At 37.9% G+C, this 20,082-nt stretch overlaps 1 protein-coding gene across 1 annotated transcript in view; it reads left to right on the top strand.

The window, feature by feature from the left end:
• MTPN (myotrophin) overlaps positions 1-19,509 on the top strand; it is a 30,998-nt gene extending 11,489 nt beyond the window's left edge. Inside the window, exons 2-4 of the mRNA XM_039570827.1 lie at positions 10,245-10,358; positions 11,463-11,546; positions 16,047-19,509. Of these exons, the coding sequence (XP_039426761.1) occupies positions 10,245-10,358; positions 11,463-11,546; positions 16,047-16,133 (285 nt within the window). The 3' untranslated portion in view covers positions 16,134-19,509. The remainder of the gene's footprint in view (positions 1-10,244; positions 10,359-11,462; positions 11,547-16,046) is intronic.
• The last annotated feature ends 573 nt before the right edge of the window (positions 19,510-20,082 follow it).

Raw genomic sequence — 20,082 nt, 5'->3', positions numbered from 1 at the left:
GTTTGTTTCAGTAAGATGTGATAAGGGGGAGGTGTAAAGACAGCTTGTCCCATATATTGCCCAAAGCATGCAGGGTAGAAAGAAGACATCTGGGAGAAAATTCCTTTTTCCTTCAAATTATAACATTTAGAGGACAGGGAATAAAACACCAGAAGTGTTGAAAAGATGTTATTTAATATCTCGGAGGGTAAACACAAAAATAATCAGTAGGACAGCTTGACTAATGCAGTTACTCTCAGCTGTTAAACAAAAACCAAAGGACTTCAAGGTTTTCTGAAATTCTCCAAGTGGAAAGTAGTTATCCCATACAATAAATCTAGGTCATTTGCTTCAGTTCAGTAGTCCACTCAGGCTACCATTGGAAAACTACTGGAATGGTCAGAATACGCTCAACCACTGCGCAGCAACAGCAGTTGTCTCTCTGTGCAGGCTGAATGAGGCCAGGGTACATTTACTTTTTTTGGGGTGGACTGAAAGTAAGTAATTTTTTAAAATGTTGGGGATTCACATGAAAATTTGGATCCGGCACAAAATTTTTGCAGTTGCCATTGGAAACTGCCTACTTAGAGTTACAGTGAGTTGATTTCCTCGACGCTGGCAAGATCTTATGGCGAGTTTTTAACTGAAGAAATCGGCTTCAAAATCATCAACGATTCACAGTTTACAACATTAATCTTTTTACTTCCCTTTCTGCTCTCTGGACTTAACCCAGACTTTGAGTTATTAGTTATTTCACCAGGTTCCACTCTTGCTCTTGGTTTGAATATTATTGACAAGTAGGGAAACAGGGTCATTTCTCTTGTGAATCAGAAGATAGAGACAAGAAAACTTGAGACTCAATAAACTTGCTGAGCAGAAATGATAAAATACTGTTGCTTCTTTGTAGGCCTCCTGCATTGTTTCAGTAGTTTTTTCAATACAATGGGTTGAGTGGAAATGTGAAATTTATCTTCTCCATCTGCTCTGCCCAGTTCTTAGGTCTGCAGTACCTGAGGCATCATATGTCAAGAGGTTTCTCTCTTAGAGGAAAAAAAATGTACAGAAGTTTAAATTATATGCTGCACTGACTTGTTTTGAGCTGGTCATTTGAATTGTTTTTGCTCTTAGTTAAAAAAACCAGATGGGAATGTGAAAACACATTAGACTAGTGTTATGTTGAAATACACAAAAGATTACAAAAATGGTTTCCTTGTCTGAAGTACTGAACTGGTGGTTCAGTTACCTTCAGATTTGTATTAAGGCTGATGATGTGAGGGTCTGTCTACTGGACAAATGTAAAGCTGTGTCAGTTCCTGTCATAGAGGCAAATATTTAACCTCTCTACCCAACAAAAAATGCTTCAGGCTGGTGCTTGTTTCAGTTAGCATAAGAAAATATTTAAAGGAAATTGTATAACCAGCTTGGAAGAAGAAATTAATTTATTTTCTCTTCTACTCAAAGGTGTTTAGAGTATTCAGACCTGTGGAAGTGCTAGTGTGGATTGTGGTTGGCTAAATCAGTTTGTCTTGGCAAGAATGAAAACTACTTCATCAAAGTCAGTGCTGCTTTTTAGCCTTGGAGACTGTTCTGTGGGGTGGGGGCAAAAGTTGGACTACAACACTACTCAAAAGACTGGATGGAATGTTGTGGGATCACTGAAGTGAAGGCCTAAGGGGCAGACTGGGTGACTATTTTTGTGTAGCAAGCTGTGTTAAGACCTGGTATTCTGCAATGCTGTCAGATTTCTTCAACATATTCTATAAAAATACATCTCTTGGGTTTGTAGGTGCCTTTTGTTCCAGTTTGCAGTTAAGGTTGGCAGTGCGTGAATCAGTGCTTTAGGAGAGAACAGGTTTACGGAATGGAATCCATACAGAACCACTCCAGAGGCAGACACTGAGGAGTAGGAAAGCACTCTTCTTCAGGGTCACATGAGAAATCTAGTCCTTCTGCACATAAACCCAAGGATTGTTTCAATAGTGATAAAATTCCAATAGTAAAGAAACTGAGGTAGTAGCAGTTGAGTTTTCATTGGTAAAACTCAGCTTACTGTGTTGGCTTTTTGTGTTTGAACTCATAATATTCAGTGTTAGGTCTTCTCAAGTTTTCAAAGTTAATTGAAAAACAGAGTATTTGTGGTTCCAGTTCTGTGCTTGAACAACTGATTTGTGGAAGAATAATTCAGGGGAGGAAACCTATAAAATTTGTTGCTGTGATGAAAGATCAGCTTGCCTTTTGTTATTTCATAGAATCATAGAATGGTTTGGGTTAGAAAGGACATAAACATCATCTAGCTCCAACCTCCCTGCCACGGACACAGACACCTTCCACTAGACCAGGTTGCTCAGAGCCCTGTCCAACCTGGCCTTGAACACCAGGGATGGACCATCCACAACCTCTCTGGGCAACCTGTTTCAGTGCCTCACCACCCTCATAGTAAAGAATTTCTTCCTAATATCTAATCTAAATCTTTCCCAGAGCTGAACACCGCACTCCACGTGAGTGAAGAGGGGAAGAATTGACCTGCTGGCCCCATGGCTTTGGGTCCAGTCCGTGATACATTTGGCTTTCAGGGCTGCAAGCACCCTTTGCCAAGACATCTCAAGCTTCTCCTCCACCAGCACCCCCAAGTCCTTCTCCCCAGGACAGCTCTCAATCCAGTCTCTGCCCGGACTGAACGTGTGCTTAGCTGTACGTGTGCTATTTGAATACAGTTGAGATGTTACTGCAGCCTTTCTAAAGCAAAGAAGCTCAAGATCCTTCAGGGGCCTTTCTTTAGAACCCAGAATTCCCTTACATGAGAGCATGAGAAATGCTGAGTGTTTTTCAATGCTGAAGCTTGCATCCTGGGGCACATATTTTGAGGAATCTATAACCAATACACAGAGCTACTCAGAAGGGGCAAGCAAAATGGTCCAGTGGAAGGAATCTAGAAACATTGTACAAATACGCCGAGATGGAGGTATGACAGCTGAAATTCAATTGACGTTAGTAAGGAACCTGGAAGGCACAGGAAGATCTGTAGCTACTGCTTTATGGAGCAGAGCACCTATTGATAAAATTATAAAAGCTTTTTTACCTCAATTTTTATTGGTAGATGAAGGATGTACAAGCTGATGCTGTTAGAATTGTGGTAGTTTGTTTTCTGGGGTTTTGTTGTTAGTTTTTTTGGGTTTTTTATTTTTCCCTGAAGAAGGTAAAGGGAAAATTTTATTATCTTTCTGTACAAAGGGTAGGATATAGAGAAGTTTGCTTAGTTGTGCACAGTGAAATTGTAAGAGACAACAGTTCAATTTGAAATGTGAGAAATTCCAATTAGGTGTAAGAGAAAAAATACTTCCCTGTGAATATGACCAAACCCTGGGAAGGGCTTATGCCTGGAGGGCTTGTCTAGTCCTCAGTCCTCAGAGGTCTGTGGAACTCAACTGAGCAGCCTGATCTGATTGGACCCTCTCTGAGCAAATGCTGGACTACATAACCTCCAGAGTTCCCTTTCAGCCATAAATAGTCTGTAATGACATGAGTCACTAGACTGACAAGCTTATAGAATTAAACTGTCCTTATATTTTTAGATTATTAGTCAGATTTCAGGAAGTGTAGTATTTGAGTTTTCCCTCGTTACCACCAGTGTTTAATGACCCATGGATTAGCTGCATAAAAACATGATCTTGTTTTTTCTGTTTGAGTAAGGACTGAAGTTTTTGCTTGGCTTACAATATTTTTAAGCTCACAGTTATTTTAGAAATTGCAGAATGATTTACCTTGTGTGTAGAAGATGGGTTTTTCAGTTGTTTCTGCTGTATTGTTTTTAAGGGTTCTCAAGGTGTTTACATCCTCAGTCCTAGAGAGGTAACTTTTGGTTAGGTGAGCCCCAGAGCTGATGTAGCAGCAGTAAACACTTGAAAACTCTGTGAACATACAACTGAAACAAAGGTAGGTTAAGCAGTAAAGTACTTTGGCTTAAGTACTTAGAACACAAGCATTCTGAGAATTTAAGTAGAATGGCAAAAATAGCAATGTATTTTCATCTTCAGGTATTTACCTGGTGTTTGTGGATTTTTGGGGGGTGGGGGAGTGGGGTTGTGGGGTTTTTTTAAAGTCTTTCCAGTGATTAATGAATCTGGAGAATGACTGAAGGGGTGTGAGCGGACTCAAACTCTGAGAAAATGAAATAGAGTGTTTGGGGAAGATTAAGACACAATCAGTTCCACTGTGGAAGTGCAAGATTGTTTTCTAAACTGTTTGAGTATATGGCTAATAATTTTTTCTAAGTATGATTTGTCCAAGCTTGCTCTCCCTTCAGATCACTAAGGAATACATAGTTCTAAAGTGATTTCAAACCTCAGTTTACATATGTTCCACTTCAAAACATAGAACTTAACATTTCAGGCACTTTGTTTGATTTAAAAACCAAAAATTACTTACATTGGAGGGAAAGATTTCATTCTCTGGATACCAGTATAATTTCTGTTATAGCAAAACATGTCTTGAGATTGTATCCAGCACTATAAATTACAGTTTACTTCTGCCATCTTACTTAATCTCTTTGAATTTTTAAAAATAAGTAATACAACCAGCATGAACAAAGGCTTGTGGGGAAGATAGTAAATATGAAGCTTTTGGAAGTAGTATTTTCAATATGCAGCAAGATAGTCAAAATATCTCATCCATAGGGCTTAAACTTTTCCTTATAGAAAGAGAATTTTTCCCTCTTCCTCTTTACCACTGAGATAGCAATGATAAAGTTGTTGCTTTATTTAAAATGTCAGAGTTATCTAGTACACTGTAAGGATGGCCATCCCTTGTATGCAAAGAGGTGGAAGTTATGCAACACTGTACAGTGAGTTATTTGCTTTCCTAGAATAATGAAGGCAGGAATTACACAGTAGTTCCTACAAGATGCTTCCCTGCACTCTAAGGACATCGGACTGCATGGAATCTGATTTCCTTCATTAAAACTGAAATGAAAGGTATGCATGAAATGGGGAGATGCAGTTATTTTTGCATGACAGGATAAGTACAGATGGGGATATGGAGTTGTTTCTAAATCTGAAAGAGCATTTTAATGCCACCAGTATTACAGGCACTGCTCTACTAATACAGTTAACCTATGCAATAGGATTTAATGAGGCCGCAATTTTCAGTTTCTATTCCTGTGGTAGAACTGCAGTGTAAATCCCAGCTACTAATTTCTGGTGTGTTCAGGTGCCAAGTCATGGAACAGATGAAGGAACAGATTCATCAGGGAAGAAGAAAATTATCAAATAAATTCTCGCATTGGTTAGTTCCCTCATTGGATTCATCATTCAGCTTCTAATTCTGGTGTGGGGGTTGGAAGGGTCAAACTGTGGCTGGAAGTAGTGAAGCTGTTGCTGCTACATGGGAGGAAAATTGGTGCTAAAGTGGAGGGTGAGCTGAGACATTCATAGCCTGGCAGTAATGTTCTAGAGCAACACTTCGGACAAAGCACAGTGCTCACGTGAACACCTGGCTCAGGTTTGGTTTCAGTTCCTGTGCCACTGCAAAATAAGCCTGTGCTTGAAGCACCTGGAGTGTGCTGTAGGGGTGCTAGATGAGGTTGAACTTGAGTTTAGCTCATTTGGCTTTAGAGTTGATGCTTCTGCAACTGGCAGGAGCTGGGAAAACAGGGAGTTGGCAGATTAGGGGAGACAAAGGGAGGCATGGAATACAGCCTTGTGTAATAAAGGCTACAGAAAGGCACGGGCTGTTGAAGGATGGAGTCAGTTTGGTGTGGTTAAATAATCTCCCTGGAAAATAATGAGCTTTAGAATTTATACTTTATGACTAAACTTGTTCATTCAACATTTTCATGGAGCTGATGTCATAATGTGCATTAGGGACAAACTCTGATTAATAAGGGCTGCAAAAGAAAAAGGAATTAAACTTGGCACAACTTATGGAGGGTAGCTGTTAAGGTGCAGATCCTTCCAGATTACTCTGGGACATCCATCAGGTGTGCAGGAGGGCAGCTTGGCTGTCAGGAACTCTTCTCTAAGCTCAGGTGGGAAGAGGGGAAGCATAAAAATTGGAGTTGAGGGTGGATACCCAAGAAGAACATAGGCACTTTCCCAGGGTGTGCAGGGATGGAACTAAAAAATCCAAAGCCTTGACTAGAGCTGAAGTGGAAAAGGACATGAGATATAATGAGGGATTTTGTGTAGGTATATTGGCAAGAGAAGGTAAAGCATGAAAAATGTGAGAGAGAGGGTAATGGAAGAATTACGTTCAAGAGTAGCTAATTTTGACAGTATGCCCTTAAGAAATTAGGTAGAACAGATCTTTTTATGGATTAAATTGCTCCATTACAGAAAGTGGGTGATAGTTGCATTCAGAGGAAGCTGTAATGAATCCTGCTCTTAAAAAGCAAAGTTCTTAAAAGTATTTGGAAGTGAGCTTCCAGTTTTTATTTTCCTGTCCTTCAGTGCAAAGTTGATCGCCATGTTTCAACTGACATTGATACTTAAAGACCTTCTAATTGAATATTCTCCTGTTATCCATTTTATGTGACTTTTTGAAATAGGGCATAAAAGTCTTCTTTCATGTCTTCTTGTTTAGTAATTGGAGATTCACAGAGGCTTTTCTTTACCTGTAATCAGATTTTAATAGAGGGGATTGTAGCAAATACCTGGGAACTGCTGTTTCTGATGGTTCATATGTTGAACCAGTTTTTAACATTATTGCATAGCTGGTACCCTGGGTCTTTGATCTGAAAAGAAAAATGGTACTGATGTGGTTTATGCCAGACTTAGCCTTAAATGGCTGGCTAACTAAACTCAATGTATTCTGCAAGTTCATTGAAGAGGTGATCATGTCTTTTCTTTTGCATGGGAAAATTACTTTTTGAAGCTGTGCACAAATACTTGCGCAATTGTTAGTGAATTTGTGGGTCTACTCTAGAAAGCGAAAATAAATAATCTTCTTTCAGGAGTAGCATGACCTTTGACTGAAGCTATGTTTTATTTTGAGGGTGATACCATTCCTTGATCCTGGCTTAATTCTATCTCCTTCAAAGTACTCTCATAACTATTAACCTTGTTGCTGCTCTGTTAGACTCTAGAAGATGGCAGAAGTCCCATAAAACTTCCTTGAAGAATTGTTCTGTCACTTTTGGTCTAGTGCACGGAGGATTTTGCACCTGTGGGTGTAAAGGAAAAATTATGCTCCTTTTTGTCAGTTCGTGTGGATTCTGACCATATGCCTCTGCAGGATATGGTAATTTTTCATGTAAACATTCAGCAGCTTAGTTTCAGCCCACCAATATATTGGTAACACTTTGCTGTCTCAGAGTTCAGTATTGAGAATTGTCACATCCTAAGATTGCTGATACCCAAGTTCCTAACATTCAGTATGACATGTTTGGCTAGTATTATTCAAAACCACAGTAATTTTGGAAAACTTTACATAGAGAGAACTTTTTTCTTTGAATCCTTACCGGGGTGCTGTTTCCTGCACCGACCTATGACAGGGCTTGAGAGACCACATTGTCTCATTGTGCTGACATAATTAGTCAGACCTTCACCAGAGATTTACTATTTTTGGGGGGGGGGCTCAAGTCTTTATCTTATGCTTAAAGATTGAGTTACAACCCCCCTGCTGTGGGCAGGGGCACCTTCCACTACACCAGGTTGCTCAAAGCCCCATCCAACTTGGCCCTGAGGAGGGGAATTGGAACTTGATATTCAAGACAACTTCAATATGTACTCCTGTACTGTGTAATGTGCGCATTACAAAACATACCCCAATGGAAATTATGAAAAAATGGAAATTAAACATGTGCTAAAGATGAAATAAATGCTACTTTTACATTTTATTAATAGTTCAAAATACATTTTCTTTTCACTCCCCAGTGGATTTTCTTGCACACCTCTCTGGGTTTTCATACTCCACTTTGGAAACCACTGCTTGCCCTACGGAGAGATGCCCTGGGCAGTATAAATAGATCTAAAGCCCAGAGAGAAATTATCTGAAGAGGCCTGCAAGTGTTTTGATGTATATGTGTTAGTGACTGCATTTGAAACAAGTGGTTTTGCCAGAGTTTGATCCCTGTATCTTAAATACATTGGTTTATCTTCCCTTTGTACTTCTATATTTCTTGGACTGGCAGTAGGAAAGGCCAAGTAAAGCTTTATAACATTCAGTGGTCTGTTGTACAGTGGCTTTTCACACCTTTGAAACAACTGGATATTTGACTTGGTTTTTCGCAAAATACAGGAGTACTTGGGGTTTTTTTTTTAATTTTTGTAACTTACATAATGTCTTTGTTCTGTTAATTCAGACTAAAGTGTCTAACTTTGAATGTTGATGATATGTGTTCTCAGTGCCAGTATTCAATGCCATGTAACCTACATTTGGGACATATCTATTTGCAGCCTTTTTGCTAGATAGTCCCCTATAAAAAAGTTTTCATCATCTTTACAGGGATCTTAAAAAAACTAGGAGTTCAAGTGGGTTTTTTTTCCCCTCTGAAAGTTCATTGTCCAACAGGAATTTATTCCACAGCCAGCTTAGGAGAGAACAGAGGATCTTTGTTTTATTCTTTAAAAACAAAGAAAAATTACTACAGTATAAGCCAGTGAGCCAAATAATATTTATAGGATTAAGGAAGTGAGAGTTTTGCTGGACTGTCCTAATCTTAAGATGTGATGATTCTAACTTTCCTTTGGAATGTGAACTTTATGTGCTGTCCCAGGACTTAGCTTGCCTGCCCTTCTCCCATGCTCCTTTATTTACTGTGTCTCGGCATGTGTCAGACTTTACAAGGGTTGGTGAGACTTTTTGGGTTAGTTATTATATGGCTTTCATGAGGCTGGCTCTGCAAACTTGTGCACCCAATCCCTAATGTATCAGCAAACACGATGGGTTATTTAAATGCCAGTTGTTTTAAAATTGATGGGAAATGTCCATGAGCAAATAAAAGTATGGGTAGAGTTTAATGTTCAACATAAGTACATGGTGCTTCCTTATATGCTTTTTCAGACTATTTATGTTCTATTAGCTTACTTTGATCTGGATGATTTTTTTTTTTATTGGAACTTAATGAAATTCAGCAGATGAGAAGCTACATCACAATGCTATCTGCTACAAGGGTATATTATGAATAATTGAATTGAGAGGAGAATAACAAGGTCATCTTGTCATTTGACTAGTAGTGTAAATCTCTGATTATATAGAACATCAAAAGCAGAATAAGATTTCCTTCTGGCAATCTTCTCTTCCATTCTTAGAAGGAAAGTAATGTCTGGAAGATATATGTCAATCCCTCTATTCTGTGCACTTTCTAGAAATTTGGGACAGGAGTGAGGGAACTGCAGGGGCTCCATAGAGAAGTATGAATTGGTGCTGCAGCTGAAATCTTCTGATTGTTTTTCTGTGGAGGTGCAGGGCTTTGAGGTATGATGCTAAATTTAGCCACTTCCTAAAATACTAAGATTCCTTGCACATAGGAACAAGAAACCACTTACCATGCAGCTTGTCTGTAGTTGGTTTCCAGTAACTTCTTGACACTAATGAAGGGCAGTAAATCAGTTTATCCTTAGTTGCACAACCCAAGGTGAGGAAACAAAGCTGATTAGGCACTCAGTAAATTAAATTTTGTTTACGCCTTAAGAGATGTCTCAATCCACTCGTATGAGAGGCATTAGAATACAACTTCCTGTGGCCTGATTTGGTTGACTTTTCAGACTTGTTTGTATCATGTAGAATTGGGAAGTGCTATTTATAAAACAGAGTGGTTTCATAATTGGGTTTTAAATTATGGATGGCCTGGACTCACTTGCTGGTAGTTACGATGCTGACTTATTTCTATGCAGCTGGTTTCTCACTATGCAAAACTTCAATATTCAAGGAAGCAGATAAAGGAACTTCAATAAAGTAACTTAGCCACATAACTTTGATCCCAGTTGTGAGGCAGGAGAAGCAGAATGAGCCACAGAGAGCATTTTGTACAAGCTCTAATGATATTTTAATTGGTTTGGGTTATTTTAAATCATCAGTTACCTAGTGCACTTGGTACCTCTTACACCTGAGATGCACTATGGAAGAAGGGATCAAGGTTGTCTTACAGTCATAAATGCAGATGTGAGGGAATAGAAATCGAGTGACTTAATTTTCATTTTTCTTGGGCAGTGACTGAAATATTTGGGTGGAGCATTCTTCAGCATGTTTGAAGGTGTTGCATTTCTTTCAGGTTCTTCTTGATGTGTTAGCTCTAAAATTCTGCTGATTAGATTATATTTGTATTGAAGGGTGAAGATGTCAACCGGACACTTGAAGGTGGGAGGAAGCCTCTTCACTATGCAGCAGACTGTGGACAGCTTGAGATTCTGGAATTTCTGCTCTTGAAAGGAGCTGACATTAATGTATGTATTAATGGATTTGCAAACAGATCTTAGGGTCTTCCCACACACACAGAAGGGATTGGTGTAAGTGCCTAAATGGTTGATGAAAGATACAAATCAAGCTAAACAATTGATGCATTTAAAAGTATTTGAGAGGTGGATTCTAGAGATTAGAAACTTAAAATTATGTTGATGAAATGTTTTGATTATGTTTGGAAACACTGGAAAAAGTTGTTTGTAGCTGTGAAAAGTTGAAATTTAATTTGATCACAATTAGAAAAATGAATCCAGTTATCACATCAGAATAATGTTTACAATGCATATTGGCATTTGTTGGAAGGGATTCCAGAAGACATCCTTGGCCAGGGCAGGATCAGCTGTTTAAATTAGTGTGCTTTTTTTCTTCTTTGGAGACATTCTTTCCTGCATAAGTCATTTAACTGTAGCTTGACATGCATGGCTTCTTCTTTTGAAAAGACTGGACTAACCTATAGCAGCTCTCTGGAAGTTAAGTTCCTAAGTGCTTTAACCACACATCCCAAATGTTGTGCCTTGGAATGCTTGTCCAAAAGTTAACATGTAAGATATCTTTGCTTTAGTTCATTACAAAAATGCTTAGATTTTTCTCCTGGATGTCTGAAAAGATTATCTCTTCCTTGGGAATTTTCCTAACTGGGAAAGAGTTAAAAATAGCATTTCAGTTGCTCCATTTCTTATTCTTTCCAGGACTATAGTTTAGAGAGAAGACAGCCAAAACAATGTTTCAGCCAAAACTGTTTTGTGAAGTGATGCTGGCTGTGAAATGGGAGAATTAGGAGTAGTGTTTTTAAACTGGGCAAAATTTGTCAGCTGAAACTCCACAATTTCCATCATTGGCCTAAAATTATAGACAAGCTTTGGGATATGTAAAAGTCTTGTGGAAGAAATGTGTTGCTATTTCCTGTTATTGTTTAAAAAACTTTTCTTCTTTAAAAGGAGAGGAAAAAAATCCAGTGGAATGCATTTCTGGCTAATATTCTTAAATTTTTACTTCTACTGTTGACTAAAAAAAAAATTTAAAAGTTATGTGAAACCTTATAATGCTGTGTGAAATTGTCCTTCAAGTAACTGTATCTCAATTTACAGGCTCCAGACAAACACAATATCACACCACTCCTATCAGCAGTCTATGAGGGCCACGTCTCCTGTGTGAAATTGCTTCTGTCAAAGGTGAGATACAAATGTTTACAACAAGTTATCCATTAGCAAAGCATATTACTGTGGGGTTTTTTTTCAATGAGATTATGATGCTCCAGATGATATATTCAGAACATCAAACAAATGCCATTTGTCTTGCTAAACTCTGATCGTGGAAAAAGATAGCTGAAGGACAAAGTTGCAGGACTTCTGTGGTGTAGCAAAAGTAACAGTGACCGTAAGAATATGTGGGCTCCAGCTAGAGAGCAGAGCTGCAAATCAGTAAGGGAAAAAAAGCATTCCTTTAGTGGACTTGGCTTTGGCAGCTGTTTAAGTGTTTCACGTGAAGGAATCTCTGCTGTGAAGTTGCTCAGAGGTGTGGTTTCCCTCAACTTTTGCCAGATGACTGAGAACCCATCCGGGTTGGCAGAGGGAGGGGAGATAGAAGTGTAGGAAGCTAAGCTTTCTCTGTCGTACAGCTTGTAAATTTTGTTCTGGGGAGAATAAGCTTAATGTGTCTCTGTTTGCACTTTGATTTATATTGCAAAGGTGATCAATTTTACAAAGCCAGTAGTTAATTCAAGCAATGTTTTGTCTCCATTCATACGCACTGCTTCTTGATTACACTTCTGTCATTTGGCCAAAGGATTTCTTGCTGTGTAATCTTTTCATATGTCACTTCCAGGGTAAAGTTTTCCTTAACTGCCTTAATGTTGCATGAATTTCACTTAACGTCTTTGATCTTGTCTGATATTATTTACGCTTTTTTGTAAACAAATGCAGTGACTGTTAATTTAGGATTCAAATGGTGCGTCCAACTTGCTTAAATTTATTGTGAGGACTGATCCTTCATTTAGGATCATCAAAAAGAAGGTGTCCTTTCTCCCATGTTGACCATGTTTTGGTGGGTTTTCCATTCTGTATAAGTTACCCAAATAATAAATTACTTTGAGATTTCTTCATGCAGAGTCAAATGTTGATTGCTTCCATTCACATGGGCTAGCTGATGAAATATTTATAAACTGGAAGTCCACTTATCATCTCAGTCTGTTTGAGGCAGGGCTTATATGTAGAGGTTGTTCTGGCTCTTGACACAGTTATTATTTTATGACCCTTGTTTAAACATGTCATGCCTTGTGTGTACCATAGTCATATGTTCTTTGATAGCAGATACAGGGCAATCAGGATTCAACCCTTACTGAAAGATCTAAAAATTACTGACTATTTAATGTTCTTCCCAGTTACTAAGCCACCATTCTCCATTGCTTTCTATGGTGTATGGACTGTGGGGATGTTTTTAAACCTTTCATGTGAAACTCCTGAGCTCACATTGAGAGGGAGGAGAAGGAGGAGTATTTCAAGAAATGTTCCAAGCACTGATCCATGTTTTTCTTTAATAATCTGATATTTGATTTGTAATGTAAAAAGTTGTGGGTTTTTAGTGTAGGAGAAACCAATATGTTTAAATAGACAATTAACAGTTTGAAAGCTTCTAATGGAGGATGAGGTTTGTTGCATAAGATTCAACAAAGTTCACCCATTTTTTAACTTCCAAAATAGTTCTGCCTTTGTGAAATATCTAATGCAATTGGATTTCTGCTTTCTACTAAAAAATGTGTTACAAGAAATATCCTGTTGAGTTGGGCAGTTTAGCACCTTTTTTCTTCTCTGACAGTGGCAAAAGGAAGAGTTGTGAGTATGACCACATCTGCTCACTCATTCCCTTCGTTCATGGTTGCTCTGCTGGGGATTTTGGAGGTGTGCACATCTGTCCCCTCTTCAGAAGCGTTGACAGATTTGTTGTCCATGAATTCGTCTATGTGCTTTTTGAGCAAGAAGTCATCTGCCTCTGTTGTGTCATCTGGCAACTCTTTTTAGCAGTTTGCTGCTTGCTGTGTAAACCACTCTCCTCCCAGCTTCGTTAAGTGCCCCAGTGCTGGTTGTACAGTTTGGTGGGAGCTCAGCTCCCAGCGTGGGTTCTGTGTTTGTTGCTCTGGGCTTTTTGCAGAACTGCATCTGGAGCCAAGTGTGTGGCTCTCAGAGCTTGTTTAACATTTGTGCTTTGCCTGGTGGCTTAAGTGGGCAAGCATTCTTGTTTGTTATTATCCTGCCAAGGAGAGGGGGTTTATATTTATATTTATGTATGTGTATTTTCAGAGTGGAACGTAACACCAATATTAGTAACTTTTTACTTTGGGGAAGTAGAGAATACTGTGGAATCGTTGTACTTTTATGAGATTTTTATTAAAGTTGCTTCCAGGCAGTGCTGTACTTCTGCAAATTAAAGTCCTCTTGACCTGACCTTTATTGTTTCCTTCTCTTTTTATTGAATGTAGGCAGGAATCTTTCTGTCTAGCTAATGGGCCATTTTCTTAATTTATTAGCACTGAGTTTAATAAATGGTGTTCTCCTTAGGTATTCATGACCCTCTTATCCTACATTCAGTAAAGCTGTTTTAGAAACTCAGGTCTTGCATGTCAATAACTTTTCTGAAGTATTTTTCTGAGGGGGGAGAGCAGTCCTATGTTATAATTAAAAGCTCTCTTTATACTTCAAGGTTACCTCAGTTAACAGTTATCTTTTGTACCCTAAATGCTGGTACATTGATGGAGAGTTTTGTAAACTAAAGTTCTTTAAACTCTGTCAGGTCAGTTACTGCATAGTTCCATTTTTCTTCAAGATTTTCTGAGCTTTACATCAAGGAACAGCTTTGAAGCCTTGATTTCCACGTAGATTCTAATCTGTGTGCTATCTAAGCAGTAGAAATAACATCTGCAAAAGAAGCCATTTGTACTCTTAGTTGCTTTTCTTTTCCCTGGACAACTAAGATTATAAGTGTTGAATACCTCTTAAATCTCTCAGGGGTTATTTTAGGGGAAAAATAAATGTTTCACAAGCAGTGTTCCCATGGTTTCAGCCCAAGCATGTGTTTGCAATGACCAAATTGTCACTTGTTGGGGACAGGCTGGTTCAGCTCATGTTCATATCCCAAAGAACTGCAATATCCTTGTACATTGAGGCAAGTGATAGAGGTGTGATCCTACAACTGCTCCTGTCACTGGTGTGAACGCAGTGCATACCTTGCACTGAGTGTCTCTAGGGGCCACAAGGAAGGTGAACAGCTCCAAGAGGGTCAGTTTGGCCAGTAGACCAGAAGACTGCCAGTGCTGCCTTAAAAACCGCTGCAAAGCCATCTTTTTCGAATGACAGGTTGAGTATATGCAAGCAAAGAGTGTACAAGTTTCAGAGAGGGAGATATGCTACATTGCGAAAAGTAGTATTCGTAGAACATCACAGTGGTATCAGATCCAGTTTATTAGACTGTTAGAAAAGTTTAGGAAAGTGAGAGTCATCTTGGGAACAGACATGGTGGAAGTTCAGTGGGGCTTTGTGTGTTTAATCAGTAAAGAAGCTATGGAAATTCTATGTCCATTATGTTCTTAAACTATTGAGTGTCCTTAATACTGACAATCTTCCTTGTAATTGAGAAGGGATTTGTACTTACTCTACAGAGAGCTTGTGCATGAACTGAAGACAACCCTCTGCTGTACATACTTTTGACAAAGTGTGTTTGTACCCACAGTGCTTTTCCTGTCATTTGATAGAGCAACTACACATTTTTTCAAGTGGGATTTGCATATCATCTTGCAGAGTTGTTCTGAAATCAGTCCTGTGAGCTCTAATAACTTTTGTCCCCTTATTTAGCTACCCTATTTACAGTTTAGTCTGTGTTTTCCCTTTTATGAATATGATTACACAGTGCTCAAAGCAAATGTGACTAGGTAATCACTCTGTTTCCCTCCTTTTGTTCTCCTCCCATAATTCTGCCGCTGTGCTTGTGCTTACTTGCACTAGTTTATTCTAATTCTTCAATTTATCCACTTGGTTCATTATCTTCCATTCTCCTGTTGCCTCCCTGTTCTGTTTTGTTGCCTTTTAGGTGTACACATCACTCTTTCAAAAGAAACCTGAGCAGTTTTGGACTTGGAATGATTTTGTGGTGTTGTTTTTCTGGTGTATCAATAGGGACTTTTATTTCAGAATGAAAGAGAAGCACAATCCTTGATGAGTGTGGCTGTTTTATGATCTAGAACAAATATAGTATGATTTGTTAGTAAATCAGCTCTTCCAGGTGTCACCTAATTCAGCATGTGAGAGCTTCTTGCACCATAGCTTTTGTAGAAGTGTGTAACACTGAATTTTTGCTTTTGTAGGAGTAGTTGCTGGAAACAAAAAAATCTATCTGTTTCTAAGATTAATTGATAATCTATTGAACTTGCAATTTGCTCTGTAACAAAAGTTATGTGGCTTTTTCCCTTATTTTAAATGACGAAGTTGGAAACGCAGATTAGCTGCATGCTGAATAGTTCTGTACATAAATCTTGTCTAGTTGGTTTCTGAATGAAAACAAGGCACTAGAGTAAAAAGCTGTATGTAATCAATATAATTGTGTAAGGTATGTAACTTTTGACACACTTTATACTGATGCAGCCTGGCTTTATGAATTGACAGTCCTTCTCATTGTCTTTGCAGGGTGCTGATAAGACTGTGAAAGGCCCAGATGGACTAACTGCCTTTGAAGCCACTGACAACCAGGCAATCAAGACTCTTCTTCAGTGATGGATGGACTGATATCTTAAATGTCTCTCCTGTGGCCTCACACTGCTGCCTGTCTGTCACTCTTTGCATCTTCCAGCTTCTTCAGCTAAATACTTTGGGGGGAGGGAAATTCTTTATGAATCAGACTAGTTAGGGGCTTGTATCAAAGATAATCTGGTCAGAGAGGGTTGAAAACTATTATGAACAGTGTCCCTCTAGGACTTCTTTCCAGTGCACAATCTCCCCGTTTCTAGTGAAAATGGAAGAAGACAGACCTTGCTCCTGAATTTTTGGCTTGTAAGCCTCCTAGATTAGTACTAAGATTTTTTAGATGGATGGAAGTACTTCCTTTAGATCTTTAGATGGAAGTGCTGTGCTATGTACCTGAAACTAATTGTGAAGGAGACAATAGTCCCATGCTCTTAGTGTCTGCCATAATCTGAAGTGTAGTAATGTAGATGGCTGGGTTGCTCTTCTCTCTTCTCTCTCAGTGGGTAGCTTTGTTCTTCTGCCTAAAGCTTCTGTTGCAGTTTTGAGGACTTTTGATACTAGTTATTGGAGCTGTTCTTTATATTGACTAATTGGATGTCACACTAATGTTTTCTGACTCTTGAGCAAACCAAGAAAGACCAGTTGAGGCATGATGGTGTTACACTCCATAATATCTGCCAAGGTACTTTTGGATGCTTGAATTTGAAGTCTTTCTATCCCATATTTGTTCTAGTCCAGGACAGACATTTTAAGTAACTGCTTTTGAGAGAGAGGTCAAAATTTCACTGTAGTTTTTTTCCAAAAGGAATGTAAGATGAAATTTCTTTACTCGCCACATTAGCATAAAATTCCTAGACATATGCGAAAGCTCCAGGCTGTTTGGTACACAAGGATAATCAGGTCAAATGTGGAAAATGTACAATAATTATTTAGACATTCATATCAGGTGAATATTGTTGCTAAACTTTTCTGGTAAACATGGAACCTTTCTAAGTTCAAATGTAGAAGCAGGAAGATGTACAAGCAGAAGTCTTAACTTGCTCTAACTACTACAGAATTTTTTTAATTGTGCGTATCTTCAGATCAGTGTTTCATTGTTGAATGGATGAACCTCTTAAATTCCATTAAGGCATGAGGCTTGTTCTGGAAATTCCCAGTGTGACCATACCACATTAACCATTGACTTTTAGATAAGATTTACTATACCAGTAAGTATGGCAGTCTTGATCATTCATGGGAAGGTATTTAATGATGTTGTAGGCACTCTTGTCACATCTTGTGGTCCTCAGGAATGTCTGAGCTTCTGGCTTTCATCCTGAAAGTTTTCATTAGACTGCTGGTTCACCTAAAACTGAGTAACAGGTTCTATACCACAAACTATACATCTTTCTCTCTTTTGGAATACAGATTTCAAACTTTCTGGTAACAAACACAATACAGAAAAACAAATGTATATAATGACTCATGCTGAATTCTTAAACAAAAGTAGCTGATATTGTTTGATATCACTGTTGAAATTGAGAGGATATATAGAAGTAGACTGGCAACTACCACTCGTATTTAATGGAGACTTAGTTTTACTTGAATAATGTTGCATATTAGGATTGAATGTCTCAGCTATGAAAAGCATTGCATTTAGAGTGTAAAATGAGAGCAGGAACTGATTTACTTCTACACATACCATAAGAAAAGCAATGGAGAAAACAATCAACTCTGGCCATAAACTGTACAGTGCAATTACTCTTTTTCTTGGAGATGGGTGGCAAAGAAGAACAGAAGGGTTGGAAATAAGTGATAAATCAATTGGTGAACTGCTGATAAAAGAACAAGAATATTTGATGAACAGTGCTTTTAATAACTATTTATAAGAGGACTCTTTAATCTTATCTCTGATCAGTGCTGGATTGTCATGTCATTGTAATAGTGTGAACACAGACTATAGGTTTAACTCTTTATTCAGCTATGAAAGTAACAATCTTTGGCATCAATTTGCCTCCATATTATGCTATTAAATACTTAGCTATTCAAATACTAGTCTAGAAAACTGCAATCTGTTTTTATGTGGAGAACTTGATTATTCAAGTTTTTTGTGTTGATTAGTGTCACGTTGTCTGGCCATAGTGGTTTTGTATTTTTGTTGGTTTTTTTTTTTTTCTTCTGTATTCTTTCCTGCCCTTCCCTTTAACTCTCATTTAAGTGAGCAAAGAAACATCATCTTTGTACTAACTCTTACGGTGATTCACTGAGGCGATTTTGCCTCCCTTTTTCTACAATTTTGGGGACACCTTATTTTTTCTTACTTCACCCTGGGGGGAAAAAAGAAGCAAACAGACTTCAGTGAGTCAAGTGTTAATTTGGCTGTAATATATACCCAAGCTGCCTTTTGAGATAGTTAAAAAGATGGCATTTAATGTTTGGCTTATAAAGAAGAAATACTTTTCTGCTTTTTGCACTACATAACAGGTGTTTAATAATTTTGCCCAGGATTTAAAAGAAAAAAAAATAAAAGCTTATGCATTTGTAATTGTCTAGAGACTGGGCTTGTTAATTTGTTTCTTTCTTGTTAGCTATTTTGTGGAAAAAATAATGGGTGGCTTCCTCTATCTTTGAGTAGGTCCTAACTAGATAAAAATACCAAACTGTAAATTATTTTTCATTCTATAAACAGAATTTAAATACTTTGTCAGACTGGAATTGCATATACTTGGAAATCCACTCTGTTCTTAAACCTTTTCCTTTGAAATTTGTGCTGAATAAGTTAAAAAATTAACTATATTTTGGATTTTGTACCCTCTGCTCCCTTTTTCTTACAGGGAGCAAATGAGAAAAGGAGTACAATAGTTAAATGGAACATTGATTATTTGTAGAAGAGGCTGGTAAGAATAGAATGTCCTAGGTCAAGCAATTGCAGTGTTGCATGCAAAATTTCAAAATGAACTTGTCTTAATTATATTTTGTAAATGGATAAACAATCATCTTTCTACGCAGTGACAGAAGAAAATTTAGTGCTCTGTGCATTTTGATATTTGACTTTCTCTTTTCACCATTGTTAACTGTTTTGACACAGTTGGGTTCATCATTATCATGGTTCATAGACATCAGAATGCTAAATGATACTGTATTTTTAAGTTTGTGTTGCAAGAATGAATGGAATAAACTTGAATTGTGCGATATGAGAATGTAGATTTTTATTTCCCTTTCTGCTCCTGCGTTTTATTAACCTCGGACCACAACTTTTTATTTGCCTGGAAGGTATCTAAGCTCACATGTACAGTGATTAAACTGTTCAGCTGCTTATAAGACTGAAATGTGGAGTGGAAACTGCTTTGAAAACTAAATATATAATGTTCTTTGTGGTTGTTTTGGGGGGTTTTAAATTACATCCATTTAAAAGGGGTTTTGATTATTTTTGCGGTCTTGTAGTCTGCTTCTCCTGCTTAAATGGTAACGCATAATGATGAAGATCTTCCATTCATGTTAAATTCTAAGAGACAATCTGTAAAGAGAGGAATGTTTCTCCTATTACCTGTGAAGAGTGAAGCAATTTTCTTTGTCCTTCATCAAAGAAATTGAAAACAGTTATTAACAGAAATCACAGCTGAAGTATAAATAAAATTGTATAGAAATGTTTATTCATTATTCTCATGACATCTTCACAGTGACTTTGTCAGAACTTCCTTTTATAACTTTGCTTGTCAGTAGAGATTTGGATCTAATTGCCTGAAGTGTTTGATATGATTTATTTTAAAACAGACAGTTATAAAGAAAAGTACAGGAAGATGTGTCAAAGTAGCAGAACTATAAATATCAAAAAATATTTCAAAATAAATTAAATTTTCCTGGTTTTCTCTGCTGAACTTGGAAAAGTTTACAGAACTTCTGTTGCTACATACACAATCTTTCAGGCAAATATTGGAGAGCACAAGTGTGTTCACTATAAATGCCAAAGTCATTCAAATAGAGTAATGGCCACTGATGT

This window comes from Corvus cornix, chromosome 1A (assembly GCF_000738735.6).
Source record: "Corvus cornix cornix isolate S_Up_H32 chromosome 1A, ASM73873v5, whole genome shotgun sequence".
Lineage (NCBI taxonomy): Eukaryota > Metazoa > Chordata > Aves > Passeriformes > Corvidae > Corvus > Corvus cornix.
This window is presented reverse-complemented; position numbering and strand designations above follow the sequence as displayed.